The 15,967-nt window shown below is 38.0% G+C and overlaps 1 protein-coding gene across 1 annotated transcript; it reads right to left on the reverse strand.

Annotated features, from left to right (window-relative positions):
* Positions 1-809: 809 nt before the first annotated feature.
* On the reverse strand, positions 810-5,318 carry LOC102714906 (probable 2-oxoglutarate-dependent dioxygenase At5g05600). The gene is made up of 3 exons (XM_040522760.1): positions 4,674-5,318; positions 4,238-4,571; positions 810-1,464 (listed from the first exon to the last, which is right to left on the reverse strand). The coding sequence occupies exons 1-3, from the start codon at positions 5,168-5,170 to the stop codon at positions 1,144-1,146; spliced, it is 1,152 nt and encodes a 383-aa protein (XP_040378694.1). The 5' UTR covers positions 5,171-5,318; the 3' UTR covers positions 810-1,143.
* Positions 5,319-15,967: the final 10,649 nt, after the last annotated feature.

The raw sequence follows: 15,967 nt of genomic DNA on the forward strand, positions 1-15,967 counted from the left end.
TGCTAGCTGTGTGCGCTATTATTTCTGCTGGATTTATAAATGTGATAGCTTTGCCAATATATTTGGGATAACTTCGTTACTAAAATGTGAAACTAGGGTGATGCTATATCTTAATTTATAGTTTCATGAATAATTTGATACTAAATCGATAATTTTTATGATATGTTACATATTTTAATATATAGTTTTACGATGTTGGGTAAAATATATATAAAAGAGCACCTTACTATGATTACTCCTTAGTATTGTTTTATTAGGAGTATTATAATAAGTAGAAGTGATTTCAACGGTTGATTTATGAGTTCTTGTTGTATTATTGATGGAACGGACTGATTGTCTGCTGGATTAGTTTGGCTGAGTGTATAGAGAAGGAGAAAGCAGCGGAAGAAGAAACATGAAATGAGGTGAGTCATTAGGACATAAGTAATTGAGTGTTAATTATTTTAAAATTATAATGATATTTATATGATTTCTAAATCATTTTTTCTATAAAAAATATTTAAAAACACACCGATTAGCAATCCGAGAAGCATGCGTATGAAAAACGAGAGAGTTTTGTGCTAACTAGCATATTGTCCACGTGTTACAACAAGATTTTATTAAAAAGATATCATTAACATGCAATTAGTATTGTTTTTTCATGTACCATCTATTAATTACCGTATATATTTGTTATTGACGTATGTGTCTATTTATTTTAAAAAATCTTTCCATGGAAAAAATATAGTTGGTTAATAAATATGTCTATAATTATATTTTTTAAAAAAATTAGAGAGTTGGCTGCATGGATGACAGATTCACCGTTAACTACCAACACTACTTATTATAATAATAGTGTAGAAATCTCTCTATATCAAACGATGACTTTAGTATACACAACGTGGTGGTTTCATTTTTCGTATATATTTATATCATTTTATATACGTACGAGTGTATCATGTCATGAATGATGGTGACATTTTAGGCGCGTGAGACGAGTTTATGTACTATATAGCACGCCGTCTCATTCTGCACCACGATCTTCAGAAAATAAAATAACATCAGTTATTTAATATACACAGGTGGCCAATGCATGCTATCCACCGAATTAAACCTGTTCCTGGATGGCTTGATTGATCCGACCTTGCAAGTTGCAGCCTCTAGCTAGCGAGCTAGAGTGCCCGCGGAGGAGGAGGAGGACGCAGTAGTAGCAGCTGCAGGAGGGGCGCAGGTCTTCGTCGTCGTCTGCAGAGACTGGAGCTGCGCCTTGCCGCTGAGGCCGCGCCGCCGGATGTGTTCGCGGTACTCGTCGAAGGTCATCGACGGGTACAGCGGCGGGCGGGCCGGCGGCGCCACCAGCTCTGGCATGGGCGCCAGCGGCAGGTCGCTCCGCGGGTTGTAGAAGAAGGCCAGCGACAGCCGCTCCTCCGCCGCGCTCACCGCCACCCGGTGTTCCACGCTCTTGTACGCCGCGTTGCTCAGCACCTGCATTCGCGCGCGGCGGCAGTTCAGTGTGCTAATATAATCTTCTAACAGTAAATTAACTGCATGCAATTCGACAAAATGCATACTAGTGCAGCATCATGGGTGTACTATGCACATGCGCAAATTGAGCTAATAATTAATAATAGACCGTTCTGCTGATTGTGCTTGTCTCTCTCTGCTGGCCATGAATGTGCATATATATATATAGTTAGATTCCTTCATTGATGAACTGTTGCATTGAAAAATGTTAATATAGTACTTAGTAGTATTTTTATTATAAGACTTTTGTCTTATCTATATTTATCCACTGATAAATATAATATATATATATATATTAGTATTCATATAAATCTAGATAAAACTGGAAAGTTTTGTAAAGCATAGGGATTAGCTAGCTAAAAGAGAATAAATTGTAATATGGCTAGTTTGTTATTAATTGAAATTATAGGAGACCCACATTAATTAATTGGGGAAAGTTTGCTTCATATATATGTCACTTTTGAGAATGATTGGCACACAACACCTAAGGAGCCGACTTGATCATGATCAGTAACTTCAGCAGTAATAGCACTTGCACATGAAGTGCAAGTTCTATTAGGGATAAACCAATAGAACACGTCTCTAGATAGTGAACACAAGCTACAGTCAAATAGCTAGCTGGGAAAAGCAATTAATCCTTGAGACAGCAGGTGGCGGTGGTGGCCCGCGCCTAGCTAGACTTTCATAGCTCTAAATTTATTCCAGGAAGCCACATCTACTACGTGAACAAGACTGTATTCAATTCTATCATCGCAAAATTATATACGTGGATGGAATGGTCTGATTCAATTCTTCTTTCACTACCTGCGGCTGTTATAGTTAAGCTGAAGTGTGTACTACATCTATATATAATAATATGGAAAATTTACTGTATACCTCTAAACCAGTTTAGGTTTTCCTTAGAATATTAATTGCTAACATATTTTGCTGTGGTTATCGCATGGATATCAGATCGACATACTCCCCTCCTCTCAAAATAAATAAATATTTTAACTAAAAGTTTAATCCAGAATAAGTAAAAGGATAGAAACTACGGTAAACAGGGACATGCACAATTACTGTACATGTTAGAAGGATATCTTTCCATCGCTAAAAGGAGCTAATGAATAGGGATATGAGGGTCATTTTACTTACGTACTCATTTGTCAGAAATTGATCAAAGTATCATTTATTTGGTTGGGAGTTGGGACAGCTAGTACAGCATTCACAATTTGACATGCACAGGTGCAAAAACAAAAAAAATAAAAACAAAACAAAAGGGTAACCACATACCGTGTACAAATTAAGTTATAAAAAGAACGCAATACAATGATTCAACGCCAAAAGGCTTGTGCCGTTTTTGGACTATAGCTTTATCTTTTCTTCATACTTCGGAGGTGATGCGGGTACTAATTTATAATTAATTAACATGTATCTTTAATCTTGGAAAGTCTAGCTACAAAAGCCACCTATTTAGGAAGTGACATGCTATTGGTTTACACTTTATTTGCCCTGGCTTAATTACCTCATCCCATCCCATATGCATAGCATGTTTCCTCGATCGCCACTACAGTGGCTCACTTTAGGAATATGTATATCCCTTGATGGAAAGCATTATACTGAAGTCATTCATATCTAATTAAGCAGGCTTAATAGATAATTAATAGGTGATGGGATATCCTTAAAAGTTTCGTAGAAGTTAATTTGCACACAAATTAACGCCTTACCCTAGAGGCAAGAAAAATTAAGCATAAAGAAGCTGCAATTGCAACTTCTTTCCAATACAAATTCTGCACTGATAGTATTTTCCCCCAGTCGACTTAACTTAAGATTTTTTCTCTACGGCTCTGCCCCTTTATATATATAATCACTGCTTAATTTCGTCTTTTAAGAGAGTACGCATGCACCACAAACACACACATGCATGCTAACTGAGTACACATATAACATATGCTTATATATATATGGTGTCTAAACTAATTCCCACCAGACACACATATAATGCTTAGGGCACGTCTGTAAACAGCTCATGGAGATATGTATTACTCGAACGTGTCATGCTTCCAAAAAATGATTTCTCCACATTTTCAACGTCAATATTGGTTAGATAATTTTTTTGTAAGCTATTTGTAGTTTTATATAATATTTAGTTCATTCATATATGGACAATTATCTTGTGGCTCTGTACTCTATACATAATCTATACAATCATCTGGATCCACGCTCGTTTTCAAATACCAGGGGCATAAATAGTTAATGAATTAATTTATTCATCATTAAAAATGCATCTAATCAGTTTTTTTAGAAAATATGTTTATGTATATTCTTTTACTGTTTTTTTCTCGGAGGTGCTGTACTATTATGCGTGGGCATAAAGGGAAATAAAATCCCCCCAAAATATAAATTATTCCATGTTAAAAGCACGGTTCACTTTGTCGTCTTAATTTCCTGGACCATTAAACTACAGGATTCGCCGGTTCTTTGTTTATGTTGGGGCAGCGGTCTCATGTACCACGACGCACAGAGAAAGTGCCAAGCTAGGACACGTGTCGACATCGCAGAAATGTTTCTCTTGCTCTCTTTTCTCGTTTTCGGTTTAAGTTCTTTCTGCCTTTCTTCCTTCGGCCCTGCTTCAGTGCTGCTTGCACTTACCGTGTGCTGCACCTAACGTTCTCTTTGTCCAAATTTTAGGGTGGTTATGCAATACAGGTGAAACTGAAAAAACTATACACGTACGTAATACGACGTGCTATACCTGTATCTGGTCGCCGATGTTGACGATGAAGGCGTCGGGGACGGGGTCGACGGTGATCCATTGGTCGGCGTTCCTGACCTGGAGTCCCCTGACGTGGTCATCGACGAGCAGCATGGTCATGCCGCCGGGGTCGGAGTGCGACGCCACGCCGAGCGTCAGCTCCGGCTGCGGGCACCTCGGGTAGAAGTTGACCCTCAGGCACGCGCCCTCGCCGCCGGCCCCGCCGAACGCCGCCTGGAGCCTCCCGTCGTCCAGCCCGAGCCCCGTCGACAGCACCCTCATCACCCTCCGGCACAGCTGCACCACCTCCTCCGCGTACTCCTCCGTCGTCTCCCTGCAGTTTGATCGATTGATCGATCAGTCGATAGCTTTGCTTGCATGCATATCCATCCATGCTTCTGAGCGTGTGTTGGTGAATGGAGTAAAGTGATACTACCGTAGGGTGTGAGGAAGGGAGGGCCACTTGTCGTGGCTCTTGAGCGCCGGCGGGAGGAGGTGGAGGAAGTAGTAGTCGCCCCAGTCGAGGGGGCCGCCCTTGGCCGTGCCGAGCCGGCTGCCGTAGCCCTCGTACGTCGCGGGCGAGTTGGCGTACCGCTCGCGGACCTCGGCGGGCTGGCCGAAGAAGCCGCGCCACGCCGCGCGCGCGCGGCGCAGCAGCTCGGGCCGCACGCCGTGGTTGACCGCCTGGAAGAATCCCCACTCCCGGCAAGCCGCCGCCACGGCGCGGGTCGTCTCCTCCCCGTCCGGCATTGACATGTCCACCACCGGAATATTATTGTTCATGCAACCGCCGGGGGCCGCCACCAGCGACGGCCGCTCCGACGCCGCCTTGACGTACCGCTCGGGGATCGTCGCGCCGCACGAGTCCGACACGGCCTGGACGCGCACCACCGGCTCCGGCCAGCCGGCGCCTCCGTTGAAGCAGCTGCTCATCGTATCGTACGTCGGAGCTGGCTAGCTAGTGTGTTAACGAGCGAACTAGCTAGCACGTCATGCACTCGCACATGCACACGATTGCTGTGTGCTCTATATCATGACTATATGTGCATCGTGGTGAGATGAAGGGTGCTTGCTTAATTTATAAAAGCGAGAGGATAAGGAGGAAGAGAGACAATTGCTGGCCGGCCTTGCGATCATTATTGAAGTGTTGAATATAAAAAAATCAAATGTGAGCTAGTGCTAGGTCATGAAAGCAACCTAGGAAATAAACACGTGCTCGAAAAACACTAGATTAAAGTGACAACATATATATATCAAGTCACTAAGGCTCCCATCGTTTCGTAGTTAGAACTGATTATAAGTTAAAATTTAAATTTTTGAACTTAATTTTAGGCTTGATTTTATGGTTTTTTTTATCTTGTCTTTTTATGACTTTCGTTTTTGAGTCACCGTGTATACGTATATAAAAGTTTTATCTGTAAATTATTTTTCGTTTGCAAAAACGTGTTTTTGTTTTTTCTTGTAAAAAGTGAAACGATGGGAGGCTAACAACCCAGTATGCATGGTAGATATATGTGGGTTTTTTGAACCGTAGCTACAGCCCGTTTTAAATGAAGCGCCGAAACTTTAGATTGTTTCACACCGACGTTGATAAGAGAGGATATTGAAGTGTGTTTCGCATTTTGTAATTACGCTCGGTCCACAGTCACTGTGTTTGCTCTCACGGTCTAAAATTAACTCCCACAATAATAGAATAAAAAAATAGAATCAAATAAACAATCGAAGTACAAGATAAAAAAATTAAAACAACCCTTCTAGAAAAACAATTTAAAATTCTAGAAATTAAAATAATATTAAGAGAAGAGTCATCTAGAAAAAGATTAGAAACATCTATAATTCAGAATTAATAAAAGTAATAAGTAGTATTGAAAGAAAGAGTCCGCGTAGAAAAAGACTTTAGAAGAATCTAAAAGTCAGATTACAAATAAATATTATAGAAAAAGAGTTTATACTGGAGTACAATTTGTAACTATTTTAAATTTTAATTAAAAATAACATTAAGATAAAGTTCAACTAGAAATATAAATATCTTAGATTCATGCTAAAATAATAATTATTGATTTTTTTATGTATGAGTACAATTTAGAGATAATTTAATTTAGATAAAAATAAAAAATATTCGCTCTCCATTTGATCAGCCATCTCGGGAAAAGTGTTTTAAGCTCTCGAGGGGACGTCTACTCGTCTATTGCATGTTATTTAAATAGTCATAAAAATATAAAAATAATTATAGAGATAGATTAATATGTTATATATTACTACACAAACATGCAAGTTAAAATATGACTCCTACAATCCATAGCAGAATGTTTTTTTTACAAAAAAATATGACTTCTAGCTACAATCCAGAAATATGTATATTTTTGAATAATGTTTTGAAATAGGTCCATTTATAAAATTTCTTTGTAAAAAAAGCTAAACTGAAAAATTCGCTCGAGCTTGATCTACTTCCACCGTAACCTGAGCACAACCACCGCTTGTGCCGCCTCAACCGCCAATTCCAGTCACCGTAGTCAACAAAGCAACCACCTACGGGTGCGCAGGGAATTGGGGAGCATTCCATCTTTCAGGTGCTTCGCTAGAAACCCCACCGTTCACCGGCGGCGCTGAAGAGAAGCTTGCCAGCCGCTAGCTGCCCTCCTCTAATTTTCTTATTTTTTAAACCTTTTTAATAAATAATATTATTACTTAACCTTAGAGAAAAATATTTTCACCATATAAACCTTTTGACCACGCCACAAATATTGGAGTGACAAGATAACGCTGCCACGCCGAATATTTGATGTGTCAGGCATACCACGTCAGTGTCATCACGCCGGTGTCGGTGGCGTGCCAGCGTTGTCTTATCACGCCATTAATATTGACACGACCAAAATGTTCATATGGTCAAAATATTTTTGTTAAAATTATTTATTAAAAAGTTAAAAGAATTCCCCTCCTCTCGCCCAGCCGCTAGCTGCCCCGTTCCGTCCAATTAACATGTGGGCCTCAACGTACAAAAATTAGCGCTAAGGACTGATTATTAAGTATTTAAAAACAGGAGGGTCTGGTTAGCAAAACTTGTATAACTGACAGGTGGACCCGAGGACTTATGCAATAAAACTGAAAAATATGCAAGCTGCTAAACTTAGTGGAATAAGATTTGTTAGAATCACAAAATTATCTCATTTACTCCTATAAAATAAATTTGGCACAAGAAGTGCACATAAATTACCTACAATTTATGCATTGGGAAAGTACTTAAAATAATATAAAAAATACATAGGGAAATGTAAAATTCATAGAAATTCTACCTTACCTCCAAAAAAGCGGAACTATGACTTGTTGAAATCACAATATTTAATAAAATATAGCACCTTCTGTACAGGAAGTAATTCTCACATTTTAATTAGGATGTAAATGCCACAAAATGATATAGGACTTATAAAATACATAGGAAAATCATGCTAGCTCCAAAAATGATGAAACCAATTTTTTTGGTCTTATAAATGTACACCTTATTTATTTAAACTAAAACTTTACAACTTATAATTTAAACACATATATAAAGCATATACATTGATGTATGGATGAATCTAGATAAGGTCAAAAACATCTTATAATGTGAAAGGGAGAGAGTAGTTGTAGCTTATGTTGATGCAAAGGTTGGGTTATATTCATTATATAAAAAAAACTAAATATGCATTAAAAACACCTCAATTATTTTCCTCAATTTTATTCCTGTAATCAACCGATGTGCAAATTAAGTCAAAATAGCTCTATATCTTTATCCATCGATGGGGTAACTTTCAACTGGGTTGACTAAAACAGGCAGAGAGTTAACATCAACTCTTGGCGGGTTGCTGCCTTCGTGATCTTCTCGAGTAATTGTTTTAATTACTTACATGCACGCACATGTTTGGTTAGACTTCCCTTTCTCCTCAATTTGAATAACATGAACTATATGTATTAATATTGACCTTTGGTTCTAGCAAGAAATGTACAAAATGTGCCCATTTTGTGTCATTTCTGAGCAATATTGTACTACCCTCCAACTTTCTCTTCTGTTAATTAACATATGGGCATGCATATATACACCATGTGTTAATAATTTTAACTAATACCAAAGAGATGATTGATCGATGATAATCTGATGGGTGCCAATATAAACATGCCGATTTTAAATGCTCTGACATGAGATTCAGGGGCGGAATTAGAAATTTAACAAGCATGGGGCTCAACAATAGATATAAATCTTTTGAATAAATTTTAACTAAAATATAGTAATTTTTCAATATATTTTTTTTATCAGGCGTGGGGCTCGAGCCCAAGCTGCTCCACGCCTGGTATCGCCCTATTGATCAATTGTTGTATAAGGTGTGTGTACAGTATACCAAAGCATAACTGACTAGAACCTTTGTATTTTAATTTAGGGTTGATTTAATGTGGTCGGATTGTTATGAAATTTCTTACTAGGTCACTGTACGAGTCTTTTTTTTCTACAGGAACACTCGAAGTTAATTGAGATAACAACAGCTTTTAGCTCCAGGACAACGGACATGCGCGTTAAAATGGTTGTACACATGTGAGTCATACGATCGATATGCTGAAGTGAATCGTGGAAATTTATGGGAAGGAAAGAATAGTCAGAACTAAGATCAGAACGAAAAGAATAATTAGCCAACCCAAAAGACTATGAAAATCAAAAGGTCCGGGTTAGCTAACCAGTCACCTCTTTCTTCCTCCGTCAATATCATAGGTAATTTATTTTTTTTTCTCTTGTCGAGGAAAACAAAAGCTGGAGTAGCAAATGGGAATCCTTTGCTTGACGATATCATGGGGAGATCTCTTTCTCACCGTTTTTAAATATGGGTACCCCTTACCTATATTAAAATATAGCAACGTTCGAGGACAATGAGAGTAATGGTTTTAGATTATTATATTTTAAGAGGGGCTAAGGGGATGGTTGTTTTTTTTAAAAAAAATGAATGTATGCTTACAAATAAAAAATAATTTATTAATAAAATTTCCATATATATCTTCTTAGCGATATCAAAGCCAAGATTAATAAAGGTGTAATAAAACAACCTTAAAAATATACTCTAAATTTAAAATTTAAATTTAAATTTTGGCTTATATATATAGATAAGTAAAAGGGAACAGATGTGGCTGAAAGTCTGCTGGATTGATGGGTGATGGGCAAGTATTTTAGTTGGCTGCACACTGCCTTTCCGCCGCTTGCTCTATTTTCATGGAGTAATTTTACGGTAGTATTGAGTCAAAATTATAGTGTAAAATTTAGTACTCATAATATCTAGGTATCCAGAGATATCAAAATTTTACACTGAAATTTTGATACCTTCAGATACTTTTTCAATCCCAAGAACCGTAAAATTGCCCATTCTCAAATATTAGCGATTATACTATATATTTTTTTCTTATTCATCTACAACAAATATACGAGATTTCGACATGGTGGGAAGCAAAAATAATTAAATAACCATCGCATAGTTTTGTTCTGTTTATGCTTACGATCCAAAATTTAAATTTTTTTATCTTAAATTTAGGGTTGATTTTGTGGTTTTTTCAAACCGAAGTTTACTTTCCAGCCTTAACTTTTAATCACTAAGAGTATATATAACTTTTTTATTCACAAAATATTTTTATTTACAAATATATCATTTGACTTTTCTATAAAAAAGCCAAACAATCACCCCATTACTTTTCATTGCTACCTTTTTTATTAAAAGCGGTACAACCTCTTTGTATTTATGGATGTGGTAAGATATATGGCTCTTGTAAGAACGAAAACATTACTAAAGTAAGTTTTATTGACAGTATTTTTGTTTGCAAATATACCTTAGGTTTTTTTAAGAAAAATGACCCCAGTCTCAATCATGCACGACTTTATCTTTGCACCGACTATGTCCAATCAATTCACCGTACGTCTTTCCAAGTTATTTTTTACCTGCAGGACCCTATAAATCTCGAGATAGATATGAATTTACTGGTTTTAATTTCTTGAGCTATTTATTTTTAAAAAACAATCAAACCCCTCACTAACTTTAACTTATTTTTTTTAATTCTAAACGTTTTATATGAGCAAGAGAGAACGTGGGAACGTGCCCGTAACATAGTAGGATCGTCATTAGATATCTGACGTCTCATGCACCGTCTGGATTAGCTGAGATGGGCAGTCCAGTAGTCCACCAGTTGGTTGGTGGCATGATTAATTGGTGAACACCGTGTCCATCCTATTGAAATGTTTATTTTGATGGGGTCTCTCATTTACAAATCAAAGTAGTCATGTACCTACCTAGGCGCTGCCACAAGATCTTCATTTGATTGGCATGTCCTCCAGGTAATGGTGTATCCAAGATTTACAGTCTAACATCTTATAAAAATATTTGTATATTCACAAAAAATATGCAAGTTTCTAATTATAAAAGGTGATCAAGTGTAGAAAAATATAATTACAAATTATATATTTTTTTTGCAAAACACCATGCAAACGCATACACTCATAACCAGGGTTTTGTTTATCGCAGAGGGAGCTGAAAATCATTGCACGGAGGTAGCGCAATTTATCGTCTATAATCATGTAAAAACTGTACAAATTTGAATCTGAATTTTTTGAACAAAATCGTCATGGTTTTGGAAAGGATACATGCGATTTGGTGTGGTAATAACGTGATTTTCTATTATAATCATGGCAGTTTAAAGTGGGCGATTTCCACGGAAAACAACATGATAATCATGCGATATGATGACAAAATCATGGTGGCAAGAGTGATTATCACAATAATGACCCCTTACGCGTATCATGTTGTCTAATTTTTTAATTTCAATCACCTCAAATCACTCTGCGACCTCTTTTGATTGATTCACAACCTTTTTTTTTAAAGGTATATTCACCACAGGAAGGTGCTTGGTTGTGATAGTGCAATGATGGCAGCGGATGACACCACCATGAAGCCCACAAACTCCTTAATTTGGACCCTCTTTTGCGTTCTGCCCAAGAAGCTTAGGAGCAACTACGAGTTGTAGATCATGTGGCGTCGTGGCAAAAAAGGAAAATATGTCTAAGAAATCTCACAAACAAGATGATTATATAGGTTCGGGTCTCACGGAGGAGTAATGCATGTTTTTGACTGAGTACAAAGGCTGGATGTTGGATCTATGCTCCCAAGGATCCATCCCCCTCCATCAGGCATAGTCTTCTTTTATACTCTTAAGGGGATACCATATTGTCTTAGAGGGAGATGGTTGTAGAAGCCTAATTAATGTGTCTTGAGTTTTCTAGAAAAGGACAGGTGACGCGATCAATGACGCCAAAAGTCGGTGTTTGGCCCAAGGAGGCTTGTCTTCGTATGTTATCCATCATGATGGGGGTTATGACGTTATCAAGATTGATGGAATTGGATAAGGAGTGCCCTTATTTCCATGCCTACTTAAGGAAATGATCGGCATCCTCCAATCGCTTTTAATGCAATTGCATGGGACGAAGTGTGTTTGACAAGATGCGTGCCTAACACGATGCATGCGCAACATTAAACGTGATAGGTGAGGCATATTAGAGCCCCTGCAAGACCAACCATGTGGGGCCCCTACCAGGACTCGGGGGTTTGCCGTGGTGGCAAGCATTGGGTGTCAGGGTGCCCCGATGCCAGCTTGCTCTTCGTTGTAGGAGGTCAGGGTAGCCTAACCCCTCCTAAAGGGGAGGCACCCAGGTCTTGAGGGGACCCGACTACTATTTCGAAAAGGGACCCCTCCCAAGAGAGCCAAGCACCGAGTTACTGGTATGGAAACCTTGATTCCCATAATACCGATATTGTTTGACTCCCATGGTGATCCCTGGTTCCCAATAAATAAAGGGACATTTATGTCAAATAGAGAGGGTCTATGGCATTCCTAAAAAAACATTGGTAGAAGAATTAAATCATTCACTGGAGTATCTGATCCCATATAGTGTGTTAAGCTTCACCAAAAGCAAGATGATAAAGTGAAGCAAACACTGGAGACTCCTGTCTATGGTCTTTTTAGATAGAAAAGCTCGACGAATACTCCATTCCAAATGTCCGGATATTCTAGACCCCTAACAACACATCCAAATAGATGTGTGCCAAGGAAAATCATTATCTAGAAGGAGGTGAAGAGGTGATAATCAACTGCAATAATACAATGAAACATAGAGAACACGGAGACATGATTTTTCACCAAAGTTCAGATGAAAAAAAATCCTACTCTTTGTTAACGAACTCCAAGAAATTGGATCTCTCTCGATCCAAGCCTCACTGAGTACCAAGTATGAAGTTTTGGTCTCAAGCAAACAACAAGGCAAAGCACTATTTTTAACCAACCGCCAAAGGTTCAAACTTGGATAATTAGAAACTACCTTCGATGATGCTTACTCTACCCAACAATCTCCAAGATCAAACTTGGCTCTTACTCAATTACCCATTTTCTTGTGGAGGTGAGGATAAATCTTCATACAATTTTCAACGACTCACCACAACCTTGGAAGATCAGGGATGAGTTCTAGCCATATAGGATACCTCGATCTGCAAGAGTAACAAACACAATCGAAGACTTACTTGCTATGGACTCAAGTGCTCAAATGGTGGAGTGAATCTCACTTGCTCTCTACCACTCAATCCCACTCTTTTTCTCCATAAATCAATCCCACAAAGATCAACCACTAAGGTAAAGGATTTGGAAAGTGATGTTTGGCTATGAATATATCAACTTATGCCCAAACTCAGCTCTAGGCAAGAAGAGGTATCCCAATGATAACAAATAGGAGGAGGTGGCAGCGAGCGAAGGGGTGATGGTGAGATAAACTAGGAAACAAATACAAGAGACATGACAAAGTATAACATTATCATTTCTGCATAAAATAGTTACTTTGTTTGCCATTATAGGTTTCTTTGATGCATGAGTGGTTAAAAAATATATCTGTGCAAATGCACAAGCCACCCTGCTGATTATAGTTATAATAGCTAATTTATAAGAGCAGTCCATATATGCATAGCTCTTACAAGTTGTAGTACAGAATAGTATATGATCTACTCCCTTCATCCCAAAATATAATCATTTCTAATATTTGAGTTAAGTCATAAAATATAAGTATTTATAACAGTATTCATAATACTACTTGCATCAACTTCCTCATTCAAGATTTTTTTTTTCCATTTTATCCATGCATGCCCTCTCACTCACATTCATTGGATGCCATAGTTTTTTTTTTCCCTCTAACCTTAGTTTCCTGCAAAGCAAGCTAGAAATGTTTATGCCTTTAAGACGGAGGTAGCAGTATCATACAGTGAATCGACCGGGTCGTTTTCTGAATCAAGTCACGGAATCAACTCAAGTGCACATCTGATGCTGTGCATGACCGATATAGTGTGTCTACCTGAATCAAATCAAGAAAGGTTTGCACAGACACATGTGGTCTAGTTGTTCGATTCTGGTTTCCAAGTGGACGTGCAATCCGTAGTTTTCGATGCGTCCTTTGATTGTGAGCTATATGTGTCCCGTCATGCCATTACGTGACGCCATATACTGGCAGGTGCTAGACACAATCATGTCAGGGAGATCACACAGCCATGGCCTGCTATTTACTGACTCACTTTATCTTCACTCAAGTACATCATGATACTTCCTCCTGTTTTTTAAATTACCACAGTTGATTTTTATATTTTATTTGACTCTTCGTATTATTAAATTTTTTACGTAATTATATAAAATTATAAATCATACTTAAAGTTACTTTATTATAAATCAAACCATAACAAAATAATCAATAATTATATAAATTTTTAAATAAAATGATTGTTCAAATGTACATACAAAAGTCAACGGCTTTCATTAAAAAAAGCAGATGTAGTATTAAAGAAAAAGAGTGAAAAAAGACAGAGGTCAAGAGGAAGCCATTGTTATACATAGCAATGGCTTAGAGACAACCCTTAGTATTTATTAAAATAAATTTTGTTACACAGGATGGATAAAAAGGAAATAAGGGTAATAAAAAATATTTTATTATATTAATGAAGAAACCATAGTCGACTTTACCTTTATACATACCATGTAAGATATGTTCTTGCTGTTGCTGTGGATCAAAAAGAATCAATCATAATGTCTGAACATGTCTTTAGTATTCTTGTCCTTGTCATAAATAATACCCTATCTATCCTAAAATATAACCATTTCTAAATACTGTGCACTAATATCAAGAAAGTAGGCGAGGAGTTAGATAAAGGTTATGATTTATTGAGAAGAGAAAATATGCGAGAAAATTAAATGAAAAAGGTAGATAGGAAATAGCTTTATTTTCAAAAAAAATGCCAAAAAGAACTGATTTCTCCTATATTGGATTTTTCTCAATAGCTAGATTGATTGTTCCCATTGATATCCTAGTGATCATAGTTTACGGCACAAAAGTAATCTCATTGAATTAAGTCGTTAAGCGGAGCTAGTTTTGTGAAACAAGACATGTTTAGGGCTCCCCGGAAACAAAGGAAAATATAGCATTTTTGTAGGATCAAAATATATGGAAAATTTTTTTTATATGTGCTCCTTTGAAACTATGGAGGTGCATTTTATAACCTACAAAATTCCTATAAAAATAGCTTAATGCATGCAAATTTTGAAGAATTTCTATCATAAGGTTGAACTTTATATAAAAATTTTGCGGTGCATCTCTCCTCGAGAAGCCCTTAATTTACCTTCTCGGTGACCGGGCACGGTGGCTTGGTTAGAGGGAGCCTCCGCGTGGGCCTAGAAAGGAAGAGGAAGAGTGAAAGGGGCCGATGACATAGCTCGTGGGCATCATAGTCCGAGCACCATCTAGATCTCCCGAGCTTCGCAGCCCATATTCTTCCACCACCAAGTTCTGCCTAGATCCGTCCACCTCCAAGCTATGCCCAAATCTGCGCACCTCTGAACTTCCACGCGAGGTGACGAGGGGTGGTAAGCTCACGGCTAGATCCATGGAGCTCGTTGAATCGCGTCGCCTTGAACCGCTGTGCCATTGAGTTGGGGAGAGGAGGGGTGACTCTGATCCATCATCATCCTCAAAGATAAAGAGGAGCCATGTCGCCTTGATCCGAAGAGAGAAGAGCGCAAAAAGGGGACCGACGGATGGCGACTAGTGATAGGCAGCAGATGGGGTGATGTGCATATGGTGTAGGAGAAGATATCGGTGTTTTTATAATAATTATGTTTATTATAGGGTCTTTAATATGATGCTTCTAGTTTCTAACATGATTAGGTGCTAAAAACAAAATTGTAAGGACTGAAATAGAAAATATCCTTAACCCCACTCTAAATCATGTGCATTGTAGAGGCAGTTTCCATGCTGCATTGCTGCAATGCTCCCTGCATGATTAAATGGATGTTGATGTCGTCTTATGCCGCTCGCACCATCGCCAGGGTTTTACTTATCATTTCATAAGCCAAAACCACGCACTAGCGATAGCACAATTATCGGTAATAATCGTGATAATCGCGCGAAATGCGCACAAATTTAAATTCTAATTTTTCAATGAATCGTCATGGTTTTAGGAGTGAAAACGCATGGTAGATTGTGATTATCGCTGGGGATTTGGTGGGAAAAATAATCACATCAGTTTTCATGATATTGATAGTCATAATTTTTGTTTGATACCACGATATGTCATGATTATCGCGCTATATAACCATTAAATTTTTAAATTTTTTTTTCAAATGATATTTACCGAACCAAACTGTAGT

This window comes from Oryza brachyantha, chromosome 3 (assembly GCF_000231095.2).
Source record: "Oryza brachyantha chromosome 3, ObraRS2, whole genome shotgun sequence".
Classification (NCBI taxonomy): Eukaryota; Viridiplantae; Streptophyta; class Magnoliopsida; order Poales; family Poaceae; genus Oryza; species Oryza brachyantha.

What these genes read in the sequence shown, in the direction of transcription:
- LOC102714906 (XM_040522760.1), bottom strand. Translation starts at nt 5,170, where the DNA reads ATGAGCAGCTGCTTCAACGGAGGCGCCGGCTGGCCGGAGCCGGTGGTG. An exon ending in TCCCTTCCTCACACCCTACG is followed by an intron (nt 4,572 to 4,673) that starts GTAGTATCACTT and finishes ATCAAACTGCAG; the next exon opens with GGAGACGACGGAGGAGTACG. An exon ending in ACATCGGCGACCAGATACAG is followed by an intron (nt 1,465 to 4,237) that starts GTATAGCACGTC and finishes GCGCGAATGCAG; the next exon opens with GTGCTGAGCAACGCGGCGTA.